Here is a 12,763-nt window from a genome sequence, read left to right as displayed (position 1 = left end):
TATTAAAGAAGGACACAAGACATCTATTTGTGCTACCCACTTCCACATGAGAAAATCTTCCCTGATGGAAAAAGCCAGGAGACGCTGCTGGCCGTGAAGTCCCACATGGATATGCTGACTTTGACCATGTTGACTCAGTTTCATTCCCTGACAGGACTATCTGCCTAAGGACTGAGTGTCCTGCAGGCACCTTTCAGAGCAGCATCAGATGGCTGAAGAAGTTTAACCCTACAAAGAAGAGCCCCTGCTTGGTTCCCAGCACAGTTGCATAGTTCAGGGTCCTTGGTAGCTTTCTATTCCCAGAGCCCACTCCCATGCTCACACTGATGAGAACATCTCCCTTTTGCTTCCATTTTCCCCTCTTCACTCTTCTCTTAGTGGGAGAAGCAACTTTAAAGCATGGGAGAGACAGACAGAGAGAGCATGACGCCCTATAATCCAACAAGTCAACTTCCCGAGCTCAAACATGAACTGATTTTTTTTTTCTTCCCTCGCCTTATAAAAAAGAAATTGACTTTTGTTTGGAGTTTGTGAAAAGTGGGACTCGGGGCCCAGTCAATGGGGCTCCCCGCGGCGCGGGCTGAGTGGAGCCATCTCGAACCAGTCAGCCGCGGCACCAATTAATCCGCTCTTTGTCACAGCCCCGGCCCCAGCAGCAGCGGCAGCAGTAGCAGCAACACATTTGGCCATTGTTCAGACCTTCATGCAACGGGATTTACCCTTTCAAAGAGGCAGTTTTGTCCCAAAGAGTTCGAGCGGAAGTTTCTCACTGACAATTTGCCCCAAATAGATAGATTTGTCAGCAGCAACCTTTAAAAGCAAAAAGCCATGGAGGAAAAAGGGGAGAAAAAGAAGTGTGAGGGGAAGAGCAAGTGCATCCTTGTCCGTCTGTCTGTCTGTCTGTCTGGAAGCCTGTCCTGAGCAGGTGGGGTGTGTGCCAGGCCTGAGGTACAGAAGGGCGAAATGGCATTGATGGGGGCTCTTGTTCATCTCAAGGCAGATGTAGCAAGGGAGCTAACAAGCTCCCAGGCTGTTGTATAGCAGCTCTGACTTCTGAAAGCCTTTCAGGAACTTCTTTTACATGGCATTGTCATGCCTGCTACACCGCAATGTGCTGGGCTGGCCAGGGTTTCTCAGCCTCAAATACTCCAATAGCAGCTCAACCCTGAGAGGTGCAGGCCTCGTTCTCTATGGTCTTGCCACCAAAAACTGCATTTAAGCCAATGCAAGATTTTTTTTGCAAACAGGCTTGTGCACCTTTTCCTATGCACAGTGCAGTGGGGCTCGTATTCCAGGCTGGAAAAGGGGAAACAAACACATGTGTGTTTCACTGATGCTGCTGCCCTCCTTATGGATACACCCTTTGTACTTCAAGGTCTGTTCACAGGGATAGAGTCAAACCTGCTCTATTGCAAACTGCAGCTATTCACAGGCACTGCTCTTGCTCCCACCCTCAGAGCATAGCACTGCCCAATATCCCTGGCTTACATATGGAACCTGCCCTTCCCCACAAAACTTCCTCCCATACTCCAAAACCAGAACAGGAAAATGTGCAGGAAACTCTCTCTACAGTGTGGATTCCAGCAGATCCACATCCATGTACAGACAGAGTCTTCCAGCCTTGCTCTTGCACTGGAGAGCAGCAACTGGGAAGTTCCCAATCTCTCTAATAGCACGAATTTTGGAAAAAATGTGCCTACTCTCACCTGTGACTCCACCACTTCCAGCCTTGCTCTTGCACTGGAGAGCAGCAACTGGGAAGTTCCCAATCTCTCTAATAGCACAAATTTTGGAAAAAATTGAAAAAATGTGTCTACTCTCACCTGTGACTCCACCTTCTGTTACACCCGCTGAGCAGGTAGGGAGGTGAGGGGCTAGCACATTCCTGTGAGCACCATGGTGCTGAAATCTAGAGCCCTGTTTTTCCCTAGGAAATGTTGGGAAAGGTTGTTCAGCCTGACACGAATTGCCTTTTGCATATGAGAAACCATCATCTAATCACCTACACAGAAAGTATAGCCTGCACTTTCCCAGAGGTCTCTGCATGGCAAAGGAGCCAAATTCATGGGAGAACAAGTGGTTTTGCTGCAGTCTTAGTGCTTATCTGCTGCCACTCTGGCAGTTTGGCTGCCCAAACTAAGCTGAAGAAATCCAGTTTGCTCATGTAGATCTGCTGCAATCATCTGACCTAAAGGAGGGCATGAGAAATGGATGCAAGGCAGCTAGGTAGCCCTAAAACTTTGAAAAAACTCTGGAAACTCCATTGCTGGGTGACGGGCAGTCCAGCACTTCTGTCAGAGTATTTTGTCTCACTGTATCTAAAATGGGGTTTATCTACGTTACTCAAAGAACCTTATTGTTTGAGTATAGCCCAGCCCACTGTTGTTTATTTGATGGCCTTCCCAAGGCATTTCCTGAAAGCCAAAGATATGAAGACTGAGTTTAAACTGACATCAAAAATGTCACCAGCGTGCTTTTTACCCACCAAGTTTCCCTAAGCCTGCTTACACCTGCTCTTGGAAAAAGGCACAAGTGGCTGCAACCTAATTATAACTCAGCCTGAAGCAGGGTTTGTTCACTATTAGGTTGGGTCTGTTCCATGTGATTTGGTTTCCAAGAGACCTAGAATGCTTTGAGTTAAAACTGAAACTGACTTAAAAGTCTGAGTTAAAACTGAAACATTGGGCTCCACACTTAGAGATACATCCACACCAGTGGGAGTCACATGTTCTAGATTCTCACCTCAGGGGACAAAGAGTGGCAGAGCAGCAGCATCCTCAGTGCCAGGAGGCAGATGTAGGAGCTAAGACCTTCCCCATTTCCAGAGGAATTTTAAGAGACCATAAGGGCAGGTGAGTAAGGATGGGCACGACTTGCAATGGCACAGTGCACTGAGATGAGCTGAAAGTCAAGCAGTACAATGGCAAATACATGCAAACACAGCTTTCTCCAAAAGGCATCTCTCCAGTGGAGGCCTCACTCCTTCAACTGTCATGGAAATGCACATGTAAATTACCATTTGTTCTTTCCTGGCATGGGAGGAATACCGATACCAGGGACAATGGTATTCCTGAGGAAGCTTAGCTGTCCCACCCTTTATTCCTTTAGCATGATTGGCCTGGTTATCAATCAAATTGATGGGATTCCAAGACCAAAACTCCTCTTTCTTCAGTAGTAATTTTGGTTGTGATTTTCAATAAAAGAAAAGAAAGACTCCTGGGTATGACAGAAAATACTCTACTAGCTACAGTGGGCTTACCATGTGCATAATAAAAAGAACAGGAGAAGATCACGTTTCCTCTCTTGGTCTGTCAGGTTCTGAATCACAGCAACCTCATGCCATCAAAAGGGCTGTCCAGATTTTAGCAATATCAGCCTGCACTGACTTATTTAATATTCTATTAAATAGAATATTTAAATAAGAATCAAACAAATGCTCCTGACAGTACAAAACTGGTTGACCAACCACACAGTAGGTTTGTAACAACTTCCCATGTGTGTTTGCAGCAAAATTACAGTATTTGGATCACTCTTGGTGTTTCCTAAACATCATGATTTACTATGGAGCATAATCTCTGCACATGTAGCTGGGATAAAACCATTGTTGAGCAACAGTCGGTACATTGGATTTCTACTGATTTTGTGGGGTGATCTGCCACAAAGCTTTGCTTACCAATGTCAGAAGTGTCACAGAACAGAGTAATTATGAAAAGCATTTAAGATAAACATTACTAGTTATTATTAATCACAAGCACTATTCCATGGTGGATTGGCATCCATGCCAATCCTTGGAGTTTTTGATTCAGTGCTTCAACACTTTGTGCTCTGCGTTGCAGCATGAAGAACAAAGTCACAAGGTAAAATCCTGTCCTGGCATTCTCATAACACATTCCCATGATTTATATTTGTTTAATAGAGCCATGCTTCATAAAAAAGAGCAACATAGAGATAATGGATCACACCTCACCAGAGAGATATCATCTCCTATATACACGCACCTGTAATTTCCTGATATTTATGGTGATTAAATGTTTTTGTGACAATTGCAGTAGAAATATATCTGGAAAAATCATGTAAGGGCATGAGTAAAAATACCTAAAGTCTCTTTTAAGAGCACTTAGAGCTCAGAATCCCTGGGTTGGTAGCATCTGAGTGCCCCACACTGAAGAAAGCACTCCATGCACCAGGGTTTGTAAACCACCAAAACATATTGCAAATTCAAGGATATGCATTGTATTGTAATGGTGAAATCTTAGCTGAGGACTGACAGGACTCTTCCAGTCAGGCTGGAAAAGCTTTGATAGGCTGCCTAAAACTTTGATTGTTCACGTCACATTTTCAGCTCTCATGCACCCCATCTATCCTGATGAATTTGGTTAAAATACTACTTATTTCATATTTATGAGGGAAGACTGCAGGATCAGAATTTGCCTCAGTGGTGTGTTTTCACTGGACTACATTTTCTGTTCAGGCAGGACAAGTGTAAATAGCAGCAGGATTAATTCACTTTACAGAGGAATATGGCAGACCTCTGCTTTCTACTTTTCTTCGAGGTAAGAGTGCTAGATTTTGCTACACAGTCTCAGGCCACTGGTTTTGCAAGCTCACCATCTTGCTCTCATCAATGTCTGAAATCTCAAAAGGCAGAAAACCCCAACCAACCTCATAACAGATTTAGCTAATTGCAGAGTGATGCATATTGTGCTCTCCTCTGCTTGGACTTGCCACTGATTGCTCTACCTGCAAGGATACTTCTGTGACCTATATTTTATGAAGCAAGAGATAAAGCAAGCCTGTCTATAAATTTCTTAGTCAGTCATTAAACTGTACATATCTTCTCAAAAATCTCTCTGCACCAACTGACTCAATAGTTTCAAGCAGTGCTGAATATGATATGCTGATTCAATGCTGCATCTGGAAGTATTTACTGTTGTTGTTTTTAAATTCATTTCCCAAAATAGATACCACAGATCTGGTCTCCAGCCAAAATCAAGAGATATAGATAAATTGAAATCAATGGAGCTGAGCCATTACCAGCATTGCCAGCCAGAAATACAGCCCTTCCTAAGAGCATTCTTTGCTGCCACTAACAGTATTTTTTGCAATTGCCTCAAAGGTTAGCTTGTTAATAGGCTTCTACAGCAAAATTTGGGAGGCCAGTCTACCACAGAAATTATTATATTGAAAGGACAATCAATCAGGGTGATAGCTGAGGCAAGTCTTTCCTATTCACAAGCAAGCACTTAAGATGTAGCCAGAGCTATTTGTTTGCTATACTGATAAAATGATTTTTAAATGTTACAGCATAGCTTCAAGATGTATTTATTCCTTGCAGTCAGAATTCTTTTGCTGACAAATTAAAACTGTTAAAGACCAATCTTATTTTAAGTTTTCTTTTATTGGGTTTATAATATATTTATTTGCCCTCTTATTTGGACCTTTCACTTCTTTTATACAGCTGTGTCTCTGCCAGCTTCAGTATTGATACTGTCTTTTGTGTTCATGTCAGGAAGACTAAAATGAGGCCGTTTCTCGCTAAATTAGATTGCAGCTGTTGCTACATCACTGGCTTATTACGACACTTTGATTTATATCTAACTAGCAAACTAACAAATAAGTCAAGTTACTAACTAGAGCCGCTTTGTTAAGCGCTTGTCTGGCATTGTCTAGATGGGATCAGGTACCAATGTAGGCGTATAAGCCAAGCCTGACATATCCCTTTCAAAGGCATACGTGATTAATGGGGCATTTCATTGCTGCAAGTGAACTCAGGCTTGTTCCACCCCTGAATACAAGTATTGAGGAGAAGTGCCATGACTTACAGCGATACTCTTTCCCCAGTTATCTTTCTTAGGTATAAATTTCCCTGCTACTCTGCACGATGCTGGTGTGCACTCCAGATGCACATGTGGAAATTGAGCTGTACAGTCGCTGTTGCTTGCAGCCATTATCTTACTTAACCGAGCACGCACACGCACAAGGGAGAAACTCACCACTTTTTCACTGGCATCTGCAGGGACACAGGCCTTCCCCAGAGCTTTGCTGGATAAATTACCCCACTTGGAGGATGAGCTGGGATCTGTTCAAGCCCAAACCCCCCAGAGGTAACTGGTACATTCACTGTGGGACACCTCAGCGTGCAGAGATGGAACACATGGTGCCACCAGCCCAGGGAAAGCCATCCCCAGCTGCAGCCAGAAGGTGGTTTTGTTTTACAGAGGGTACATGAGCACAGGGAAATCCCTCTTGCACCAGGAGAGAGGGAGTGCTCACAGAACAGACTTCGCCAGGTCATCTTTCTGTGCCTTAGATCTTCACTTTTTGGGAAAAAAGCCTTTTCTTGATTCACCTGGAGAAAATTCACCAGGAAAAGGACCAGACTGTGATGTACTTTTGTTTTGTTGTGGATTTTGTTAGTTAGCTGGGGCTCTCAGCATGCTAACCTGGTCACAGGGCACCCATGGTGGCTGCCAGGGCAGCTGCCACACAGCATCCTCAGCCACTGGGATCAGCTACGTTGGGTGTGTGGTGAGGCTTAGCCCCAGGTGGCATCTCAGCCCTACACAGCCACTTGCCCACTCCCACACAGTGGAACACTGGAGGGAATGGCAAGAGTAAAACTGAGAAAATTCATAGGCTGAGATGAAGGCAGTTTAATAGGTGAAGCAAAAGCCATCCATGAGAGCAAAGCAAAACAAGAGACTCATTCACTGCTTCCCATGGGCAGGCAGGTGTCCAGCCATCCCCAGGAAAGCAGGGCTACATCACATGTAACAGTGACTTGGGAAGGCCAATGCCATCACTCCAAACATCCTCCCCTTTCTCCACCCTTCCCAGCTTTATATGATGCCATACAGTCTGGAATATCCTTTAGTTTGTTGGGGTCCTGTATCCTCTCGCAGCTCCTGACACACCCCCACCCCCTCTATAGTGATATGGGGGGAGAGGCTGAAAAGGCCTTAACTTTGTGTAAAAGCTGCTCGGCAGTAATGAAAACATTGCTGTGTTATCAACACTGTTTCCAGCACAAATCCAAAACACAGGTCTATGCCAGCTCCCGTGAAGAAAATCACCTACCTTGGCCAAAACCAGCGCTGTGAGGACAAGAAGGAGGGACAAGAGGAGGGCCAAAACCAGCACAGTGAGATGCCCAGGAAGGACAAGAGGAGGGCCAAAACCAGCCCAGTGAAATGGCCCAGGAAGGACAAGAGGAGGGCCAAAGCCAGCACAGTGAGTTGGCCCAGGAGGGACAAGAGGAGGGCCAATGCCACCACTGCTGGTTGTACAGTGCAGGGCCCTCCCAGGAATGCATCTGTGGGGCAGGGGCTTTGCAAGGCAAACACAATACCGCAAAAGAGCATTTCCACACAGGGAGCAGCCCGAGCTGGGCACCAAGCAAAGCCATGTTACAGACCAGGAGTGTGGTGGGACCGCCAAGGAGAAGCACGGTCTCTTCAGCAGCTTTCACAGTGATGTTGCCCATCCATCTGCATGCAGGGGGATACAGAGAAAGGATTTGTGGTGGTGCCACAAAAACACGGACTGTGACCTACAAAGAAGGGAAGGTACCTTAGATTTCTGGGGTGATTTGAAAGAACTAAACCCTGAAGGTATTTATGCTGCAAGGCTGCTGCTGTTCTCAGCTCCCTGCATAGGGCTGCCTAGGGCACCAAAGGACATCTCTGGATATCACCCAGCACATGCACCAAAGGAGGGGAGTGGAGATAGCTTCTCAAGTATCCCAAAGCAAGAGCAGCTCCTCCTCCCAGGAGAAAATAGCTCTATCCTTTCCCTTCTTATCACCTTTGCAAGAAAACAGGTATGTTAGATTTGCCTTATCTTACCCACCTGCTTTCTGTTGAGAGAAACAGATGAAAACTGCACTTCCATATATTCTGCTGCTATATCCACACACCTCTGGCATCTTAAATTTTTTCCTCACCTGACCTTCTTCACTTTTTCCTTTTTTTTCCTTTTATTCACTGAAGACCTTTTGGCTCCCCATCCAAAGACCAGAGGAGAAAAGCAAGATAAAGGAAGAAGGAGCCCTGTACTTGAAGATGGGTCACTCATTGGATTTTTATTGCTGCCAATACTCCAAGAAAAGAAAAGGTACCTGGCAAGAGACCATGGCACAATGCTGGGAAATATCACCACGTAACAGTAGAGTCCAAGGTCCTGAAAGAGATACACTTGGAAGGGAACACATGCCATTTCCTGTTGCAGGATTGACAAGTATTTGTACTTCCAAGGCAGTACAAGGAGACAGTAAATTTCATTGCTGTGTTAGTATCTTCTGTATATGTAAGCCTGCTTAATAAACAAAATCTGTTTAACCCAACAGACAGCTAAACAATACAGCTGTTCATTTACTGCCAGCACAGTGGGGTGAGGAAGAGAATCAAAATAAAAGGTAAAACTTGAGGGCTCAGATAAAGGCAGCTTAAAGAAACAGAAAAGGAAGGGAAAATAATATAATGGTAGAAGGATATACAGTGAAAGTGATGGACAATTGCTTGCCACCAACTGACTGCTGCCCAGCCACTCCTCTTGCCATCTCCCCCCAGGTTTTTTGTTCAGCATGATGCTGTATGATACGGGATATACCTATGGCCAGTTTGGGGCAGCTGTCCCAGCAGCATCCCCTCCCATCTTCTTGCACACCCCAGCCTACTCTCTGGCAGGGCAGCATGAGAAGCTGAAAAATCCTTGACTTAGTATAAGCACTGCTCAGCAATAACTAAAACACCAGTGTGTTATCAACATTATTCTCACCCTAAATCCCAAACACAGCACTATGCCAGCTACTATGAAGAAAATTAACTACTACTTCATCAAACACCAGGATAATATGGTAAATGTTAAATAGTAATAATGGTAATCATTACAAGTACTAAATGTTAACTGTAATTTCTCACCTTTTGGAAGCTGAAATACTTTTTGTCCAAATGGCCCTGGAAACAGCTTTGATAGGACCTGCAGCAAAAAGCTGGAAGTGGGAGAGAGCTCTACCCTCTACTTTTGGAAGCACTCTTGCCTTCTTTTTCAGGGCTGAGATATCTCTGTCCCTCACAGAAACCATAGGAAAGGCTCTGAAGAGACAAAGGACAAACCTCAGCTGGTACAGGTTTACAAAGCAATGCCAGGCACAGCCCAGGGAACACGGAAGGGCTGATGGTTTTCTCCGTCCACAGCAACTGCAGCCCCAGCCCACATGCATCTTCGGGTGTCAGGGTTATGTTAGTGCAGTTTTGGGTGGAGAGGTGGGCTGTTTGAGCTCTTCCTTTTTTTCTCTTGGCAGAGCCTGATGCTGTGCATGGGAGAGAAAACCTTGCCTGATTCAAAGCAGCCTCTCTCAGGTGCATCTGAAACCTGTGGACATGGTCTGATCAGCCTTTGCAATGTTTTTGAGGTGGCTTTGAGTTTACAACACAAACAGCTGTGGCTTCTATAAGGCCAGAGATCTGTCTCTCTAGAGCAGGGATGCCCGGGGCCAGATTTGGCCCCTGCTGCCATTTAATCCTCTTTCTTTTGGCCTTCAGACCTTGCTAATGCAGCATCTCCTTCCCTGTTGCTTTTCACATTGCTCAAGGAGGTGAACTTTTCCCTGCCTCCCTGGAAGCAGATTTGGAGTGAATTTGTCTGCATTCCCTGATCCACCAGTTTCTTTGCTTTCTGAGATCGCCCTGAGCAACTTCCCAGTCCTCTGGACCATATCCCTCAGTGTTAGGCAGGACCAGGCTTGTCCTGGTTCGAGGCTTCCTTCTGTGTCATGGATGCACTGGTCTAGTGGGGAGCAAAGAGCAGAAAGTCACTGGGATTCCAGCGCTGCCCAGAGTCATGCAGCCCTGCGACACAGTCACAGTATCAGCACAAGAGGAGTCACCCCTAACCTGAGATAGAAAGATGCAAGGATGAAATATGAAGTGCAGGAGGACGGGGACAGTGTGTCTGGGACTGGGCTGAACACCACATTCTCCCAGGATCACAACCAACAAGGGGGAATCAGCTGTGGTGCATCAACACCTCACACGAGTGGCAGGGATGAGAAAGCAGGGACCGAGGGACAGCACCTGCCGCCCCTGCTCTCTGGCGCCGTTGCCGGCCCAGCTTGCATCTGCAGGAGAGATAACCTTCCCTTCCTCCCCCGATGAGCACCTCTCACCTCTTAGTTCCCAGAGGGAGTGGGAGAGCTCGGCAGCCTCCCGGTGAAAGCAGAGTTGAGAAAGGGTCCCTCCTCCTGCCCCTCGCCGGCACCGCGGCTCTGGCAGCGCTCCTGGGACGCTCGGGGGTGGCGAGCTGCTGAGGGGCAGCGAGGGCGGCGGTGCCCGGGGGTCGGAGCAACCCCACCGGGCAAGGGCGATCCCCTCGCACGGCCGCCGTGCAACAAGTCCCGGCGCAGGACAGCGGGAGCACAGCCCGCCGAGCGCCTCCAGGAGCCGGCCGGCCCCGCGCCCCCGGGCCAGCCTCCGGCTCCCGCTGCAGGGCGGCACGACGGCGGTCCGGCTGCCCTGAGGGAAGGCTGGAGGCTCGGCCCGGCTCGGTCCGGCCCGGCTCACAGCCCCGGCCCGCTCCCCGCCCGACCCCGCCGGCTGCCAGCACAGCGCTGCCCTGGCCGGGGCAAGGGCAAGGGCAGGGGCGAACCGCAGGCGGGCTCCACCTCAGCACGGGAAAATGCAAAAGAAACGGGATCTTGATCCGTTCATTCTGCTTTCTTTTTGTCTTCTGTTGTGGTTTTTTCTGGGATTTTGTTGGGTTTTTTTGTTGTTTTTTTGGGGCTTTTTTTTTGCGGGGGCGTGGGGAGTTGTCGCTTTTTATGACAGCGAGGGCACAAGGCGAGTGAGGAGGCGGAATCGTCTCGGCAGCCGCTGCATTTTGTGTGGAAGCCGCTCGGGGGTTCATTAATATCATTAGCATTTAACCCCCTCCCTGCCCCCTCCCCTTGGCAGCGCGGGGTGACGTCACGCGGCGGCAGGAGTTGGGGGGAAAGCGAGGGAAGCTCAGTGGGCAAGGGGCGTCCCTCTCCCCTCCCCGCCGCTGCCTGTCACAGCCTCTCTGCTGATATTATAGGGGCCGAAGCCTGGAGCTCAAAGCGCGAAGTCAGCCAGTGTAATGAACTTCTGGAAACCTTTCCCTTTTTATACCATTCAGTTTCTGAGAGGCAGAGACTGCCTCCTCTGACGCCTTTTCCCCCCTTCCATTATTTTTCCAGGCTCTGATCTCCCTGCTTGCTGCACCGAGACGCTCGGCGCAGAGCCCCGCTCCCTATCCTACCTTCGCCTCATTGTTGTCCTGGCTGCTGTGGCTCTCGCTTGCCTTCCAGGAGCGCGGTGGCGAGCACAGTCGCACCCCCAGCACCCTCCCAGGGTCCCGAGAGCATCTACTCGGAGAGGGGCAGCCAGCGGCCGCCGACTTTGGGTCACTTCGTTGTTCTTTTTCTTTTTTCCTTTTTTTTTTTTTCTTTTTTTTTTTTCTTTTTGCTCCACTTTTCTTTCCGCGTCCCCCACCCCCTTTTCGCGTCCCCGCAGCGTGTCCCCTTCCCTCGGGAGGACATCGCTGGGGGAGCGGGGCTGCGGCGAGGATGTGCCGGCCCCCGCGGCGGAGCCAGCAGTGAGCACCCAAGGGAGGCACCTGCCCCGCGGAGCAGGGGGGCCCCGGGGGGGCCGCTCCGCCTCGCCCCGGCGCCGACACTTCGCCCCGAGTTTAGCGACTCACGGGGGCTTCGAGCATGAGCAAGCCGGCGGGATCAACAAGTGGGTAATAACGCGGTGGAGGCTTCGAGCAGCCTTTCCGAGGCCGGCTGCAGCCTGGCCTGGGGGGCGGGAGGTGGAGGGGAGGGAGAGGAAGGGGAGGGGGGGTTGTGGCTTGGGTTTGCACCCCCCCACACCCCGCGCCCAATTGAAAAAGAAGTGTATATTTCCAACCGGAGTGGCAACGAATATATAGGCTCGGGGTTGCCCCGATGGAGTTTGGGCCTGGGGCTTACAAAAAGCCGTTTTTCATCTGCGTGCCCCGGCTTTCCGGGCTGGGAACCGGGCAGAAGCCCGTGGGCAGCGAGCACCCGGGAAGGCGACTCCGCCGACGGCGGGGAGGGGGCTGGTCCCGCCGGGACGCGGCCGGGTACGTGCGGGTCTCCGGCACAGGGGTGAAGGGGGAAGATTTGGGTTTAAAAGGCATTTCGGCGTTTAAACGTGCTGGTTTTCTCACGGACTTTATGCAATCTTCTGCGACATAATGATTTCTTTTTAAGAGTTTGAAACTCCGGTCACTCAATTACACGGAATCGCGTAAGCAACTCAGTCGAAGGAGGATTTAAATGCAATACTTTGCACACCATTCCCAGTTACAACAAATAATCCTGCAACGAGGAAAGCAGAAACAACTTAAAAGTCACATTTTCCTTAATCCTAAATCCATGCACCTCATAACTGGGGAATTTAAAGCATGACTAACCGCTCTTGCAGAATGGCTCAATTCGTATAATCCCAACGGGACTTTCGGAGTTTGTAATATGGATGGAGTCAGTAACAAAGGGGGGAAAAATACCCAATCCAATTTAATGTCTGACAAGTGATGGATCGGACAGCTATTTCCTCTGCGCTCCGACAGGCTCCCGGGATTGCGGAGCGGCTGCCAAGGGAGGCAAATCTCCCTCCCGCCGCGGTACCTGCCACCGGCCGCCCCCCGCCAGCCCCGCGGCCTTCTCCTCGCCGCTGCCCTCCATTATTTTGACCCGAGTCCGCCCTTTGTCCGCGGGGGCCGG

The 12,763-nt window shown here is 48.9% G+C and overlaps 1 protein-coding gene across 1 annotated transcript in view; it reads left to right on the top strand.

Moving 5' to 3' along the window:
- The first annotated feature begins 11,728 nt into the window (after positions 1 to 11,728).
- Positions 11,729 to 12,763, top strand: part of NR2E1 (nuclear receptor subfamily 2 group E member 1) — a 16,119-nt gene continuing 15,084 nt past the window's right edge. Inside the window, exon 1 of the mRNA XM_041414850.1 lies at positions 11,729 to 11,753. Coding sequence (XP_041270784.1) covers positions 11,729 to 11,753 — 25 coding nt within the window. The remainder of the gene's footprint in view (positions 11,754 to 12,763) is intronic.

Source organism: Onychostruthus taczanowskii, unplaced genomic scaffold (assembly GCF_017590055.1).
Source record: "Onychostruthus taczanowskii isolate IOZ18803 unplaced genomic scaffold, ASM1759005v1 scaffold48, whole genome shotgun sequence".
NCBI classification, from domain to species: domain Eukaryota; kingdom Metazoa; phylum Chordata; class Aves; order Passeriformes; family Passeridae; genus Onychostruthus; species Onychostruthus taczanowskii.
This window is presented reverse-complemented; position numbering and strand designations above follow the sequence as displayed.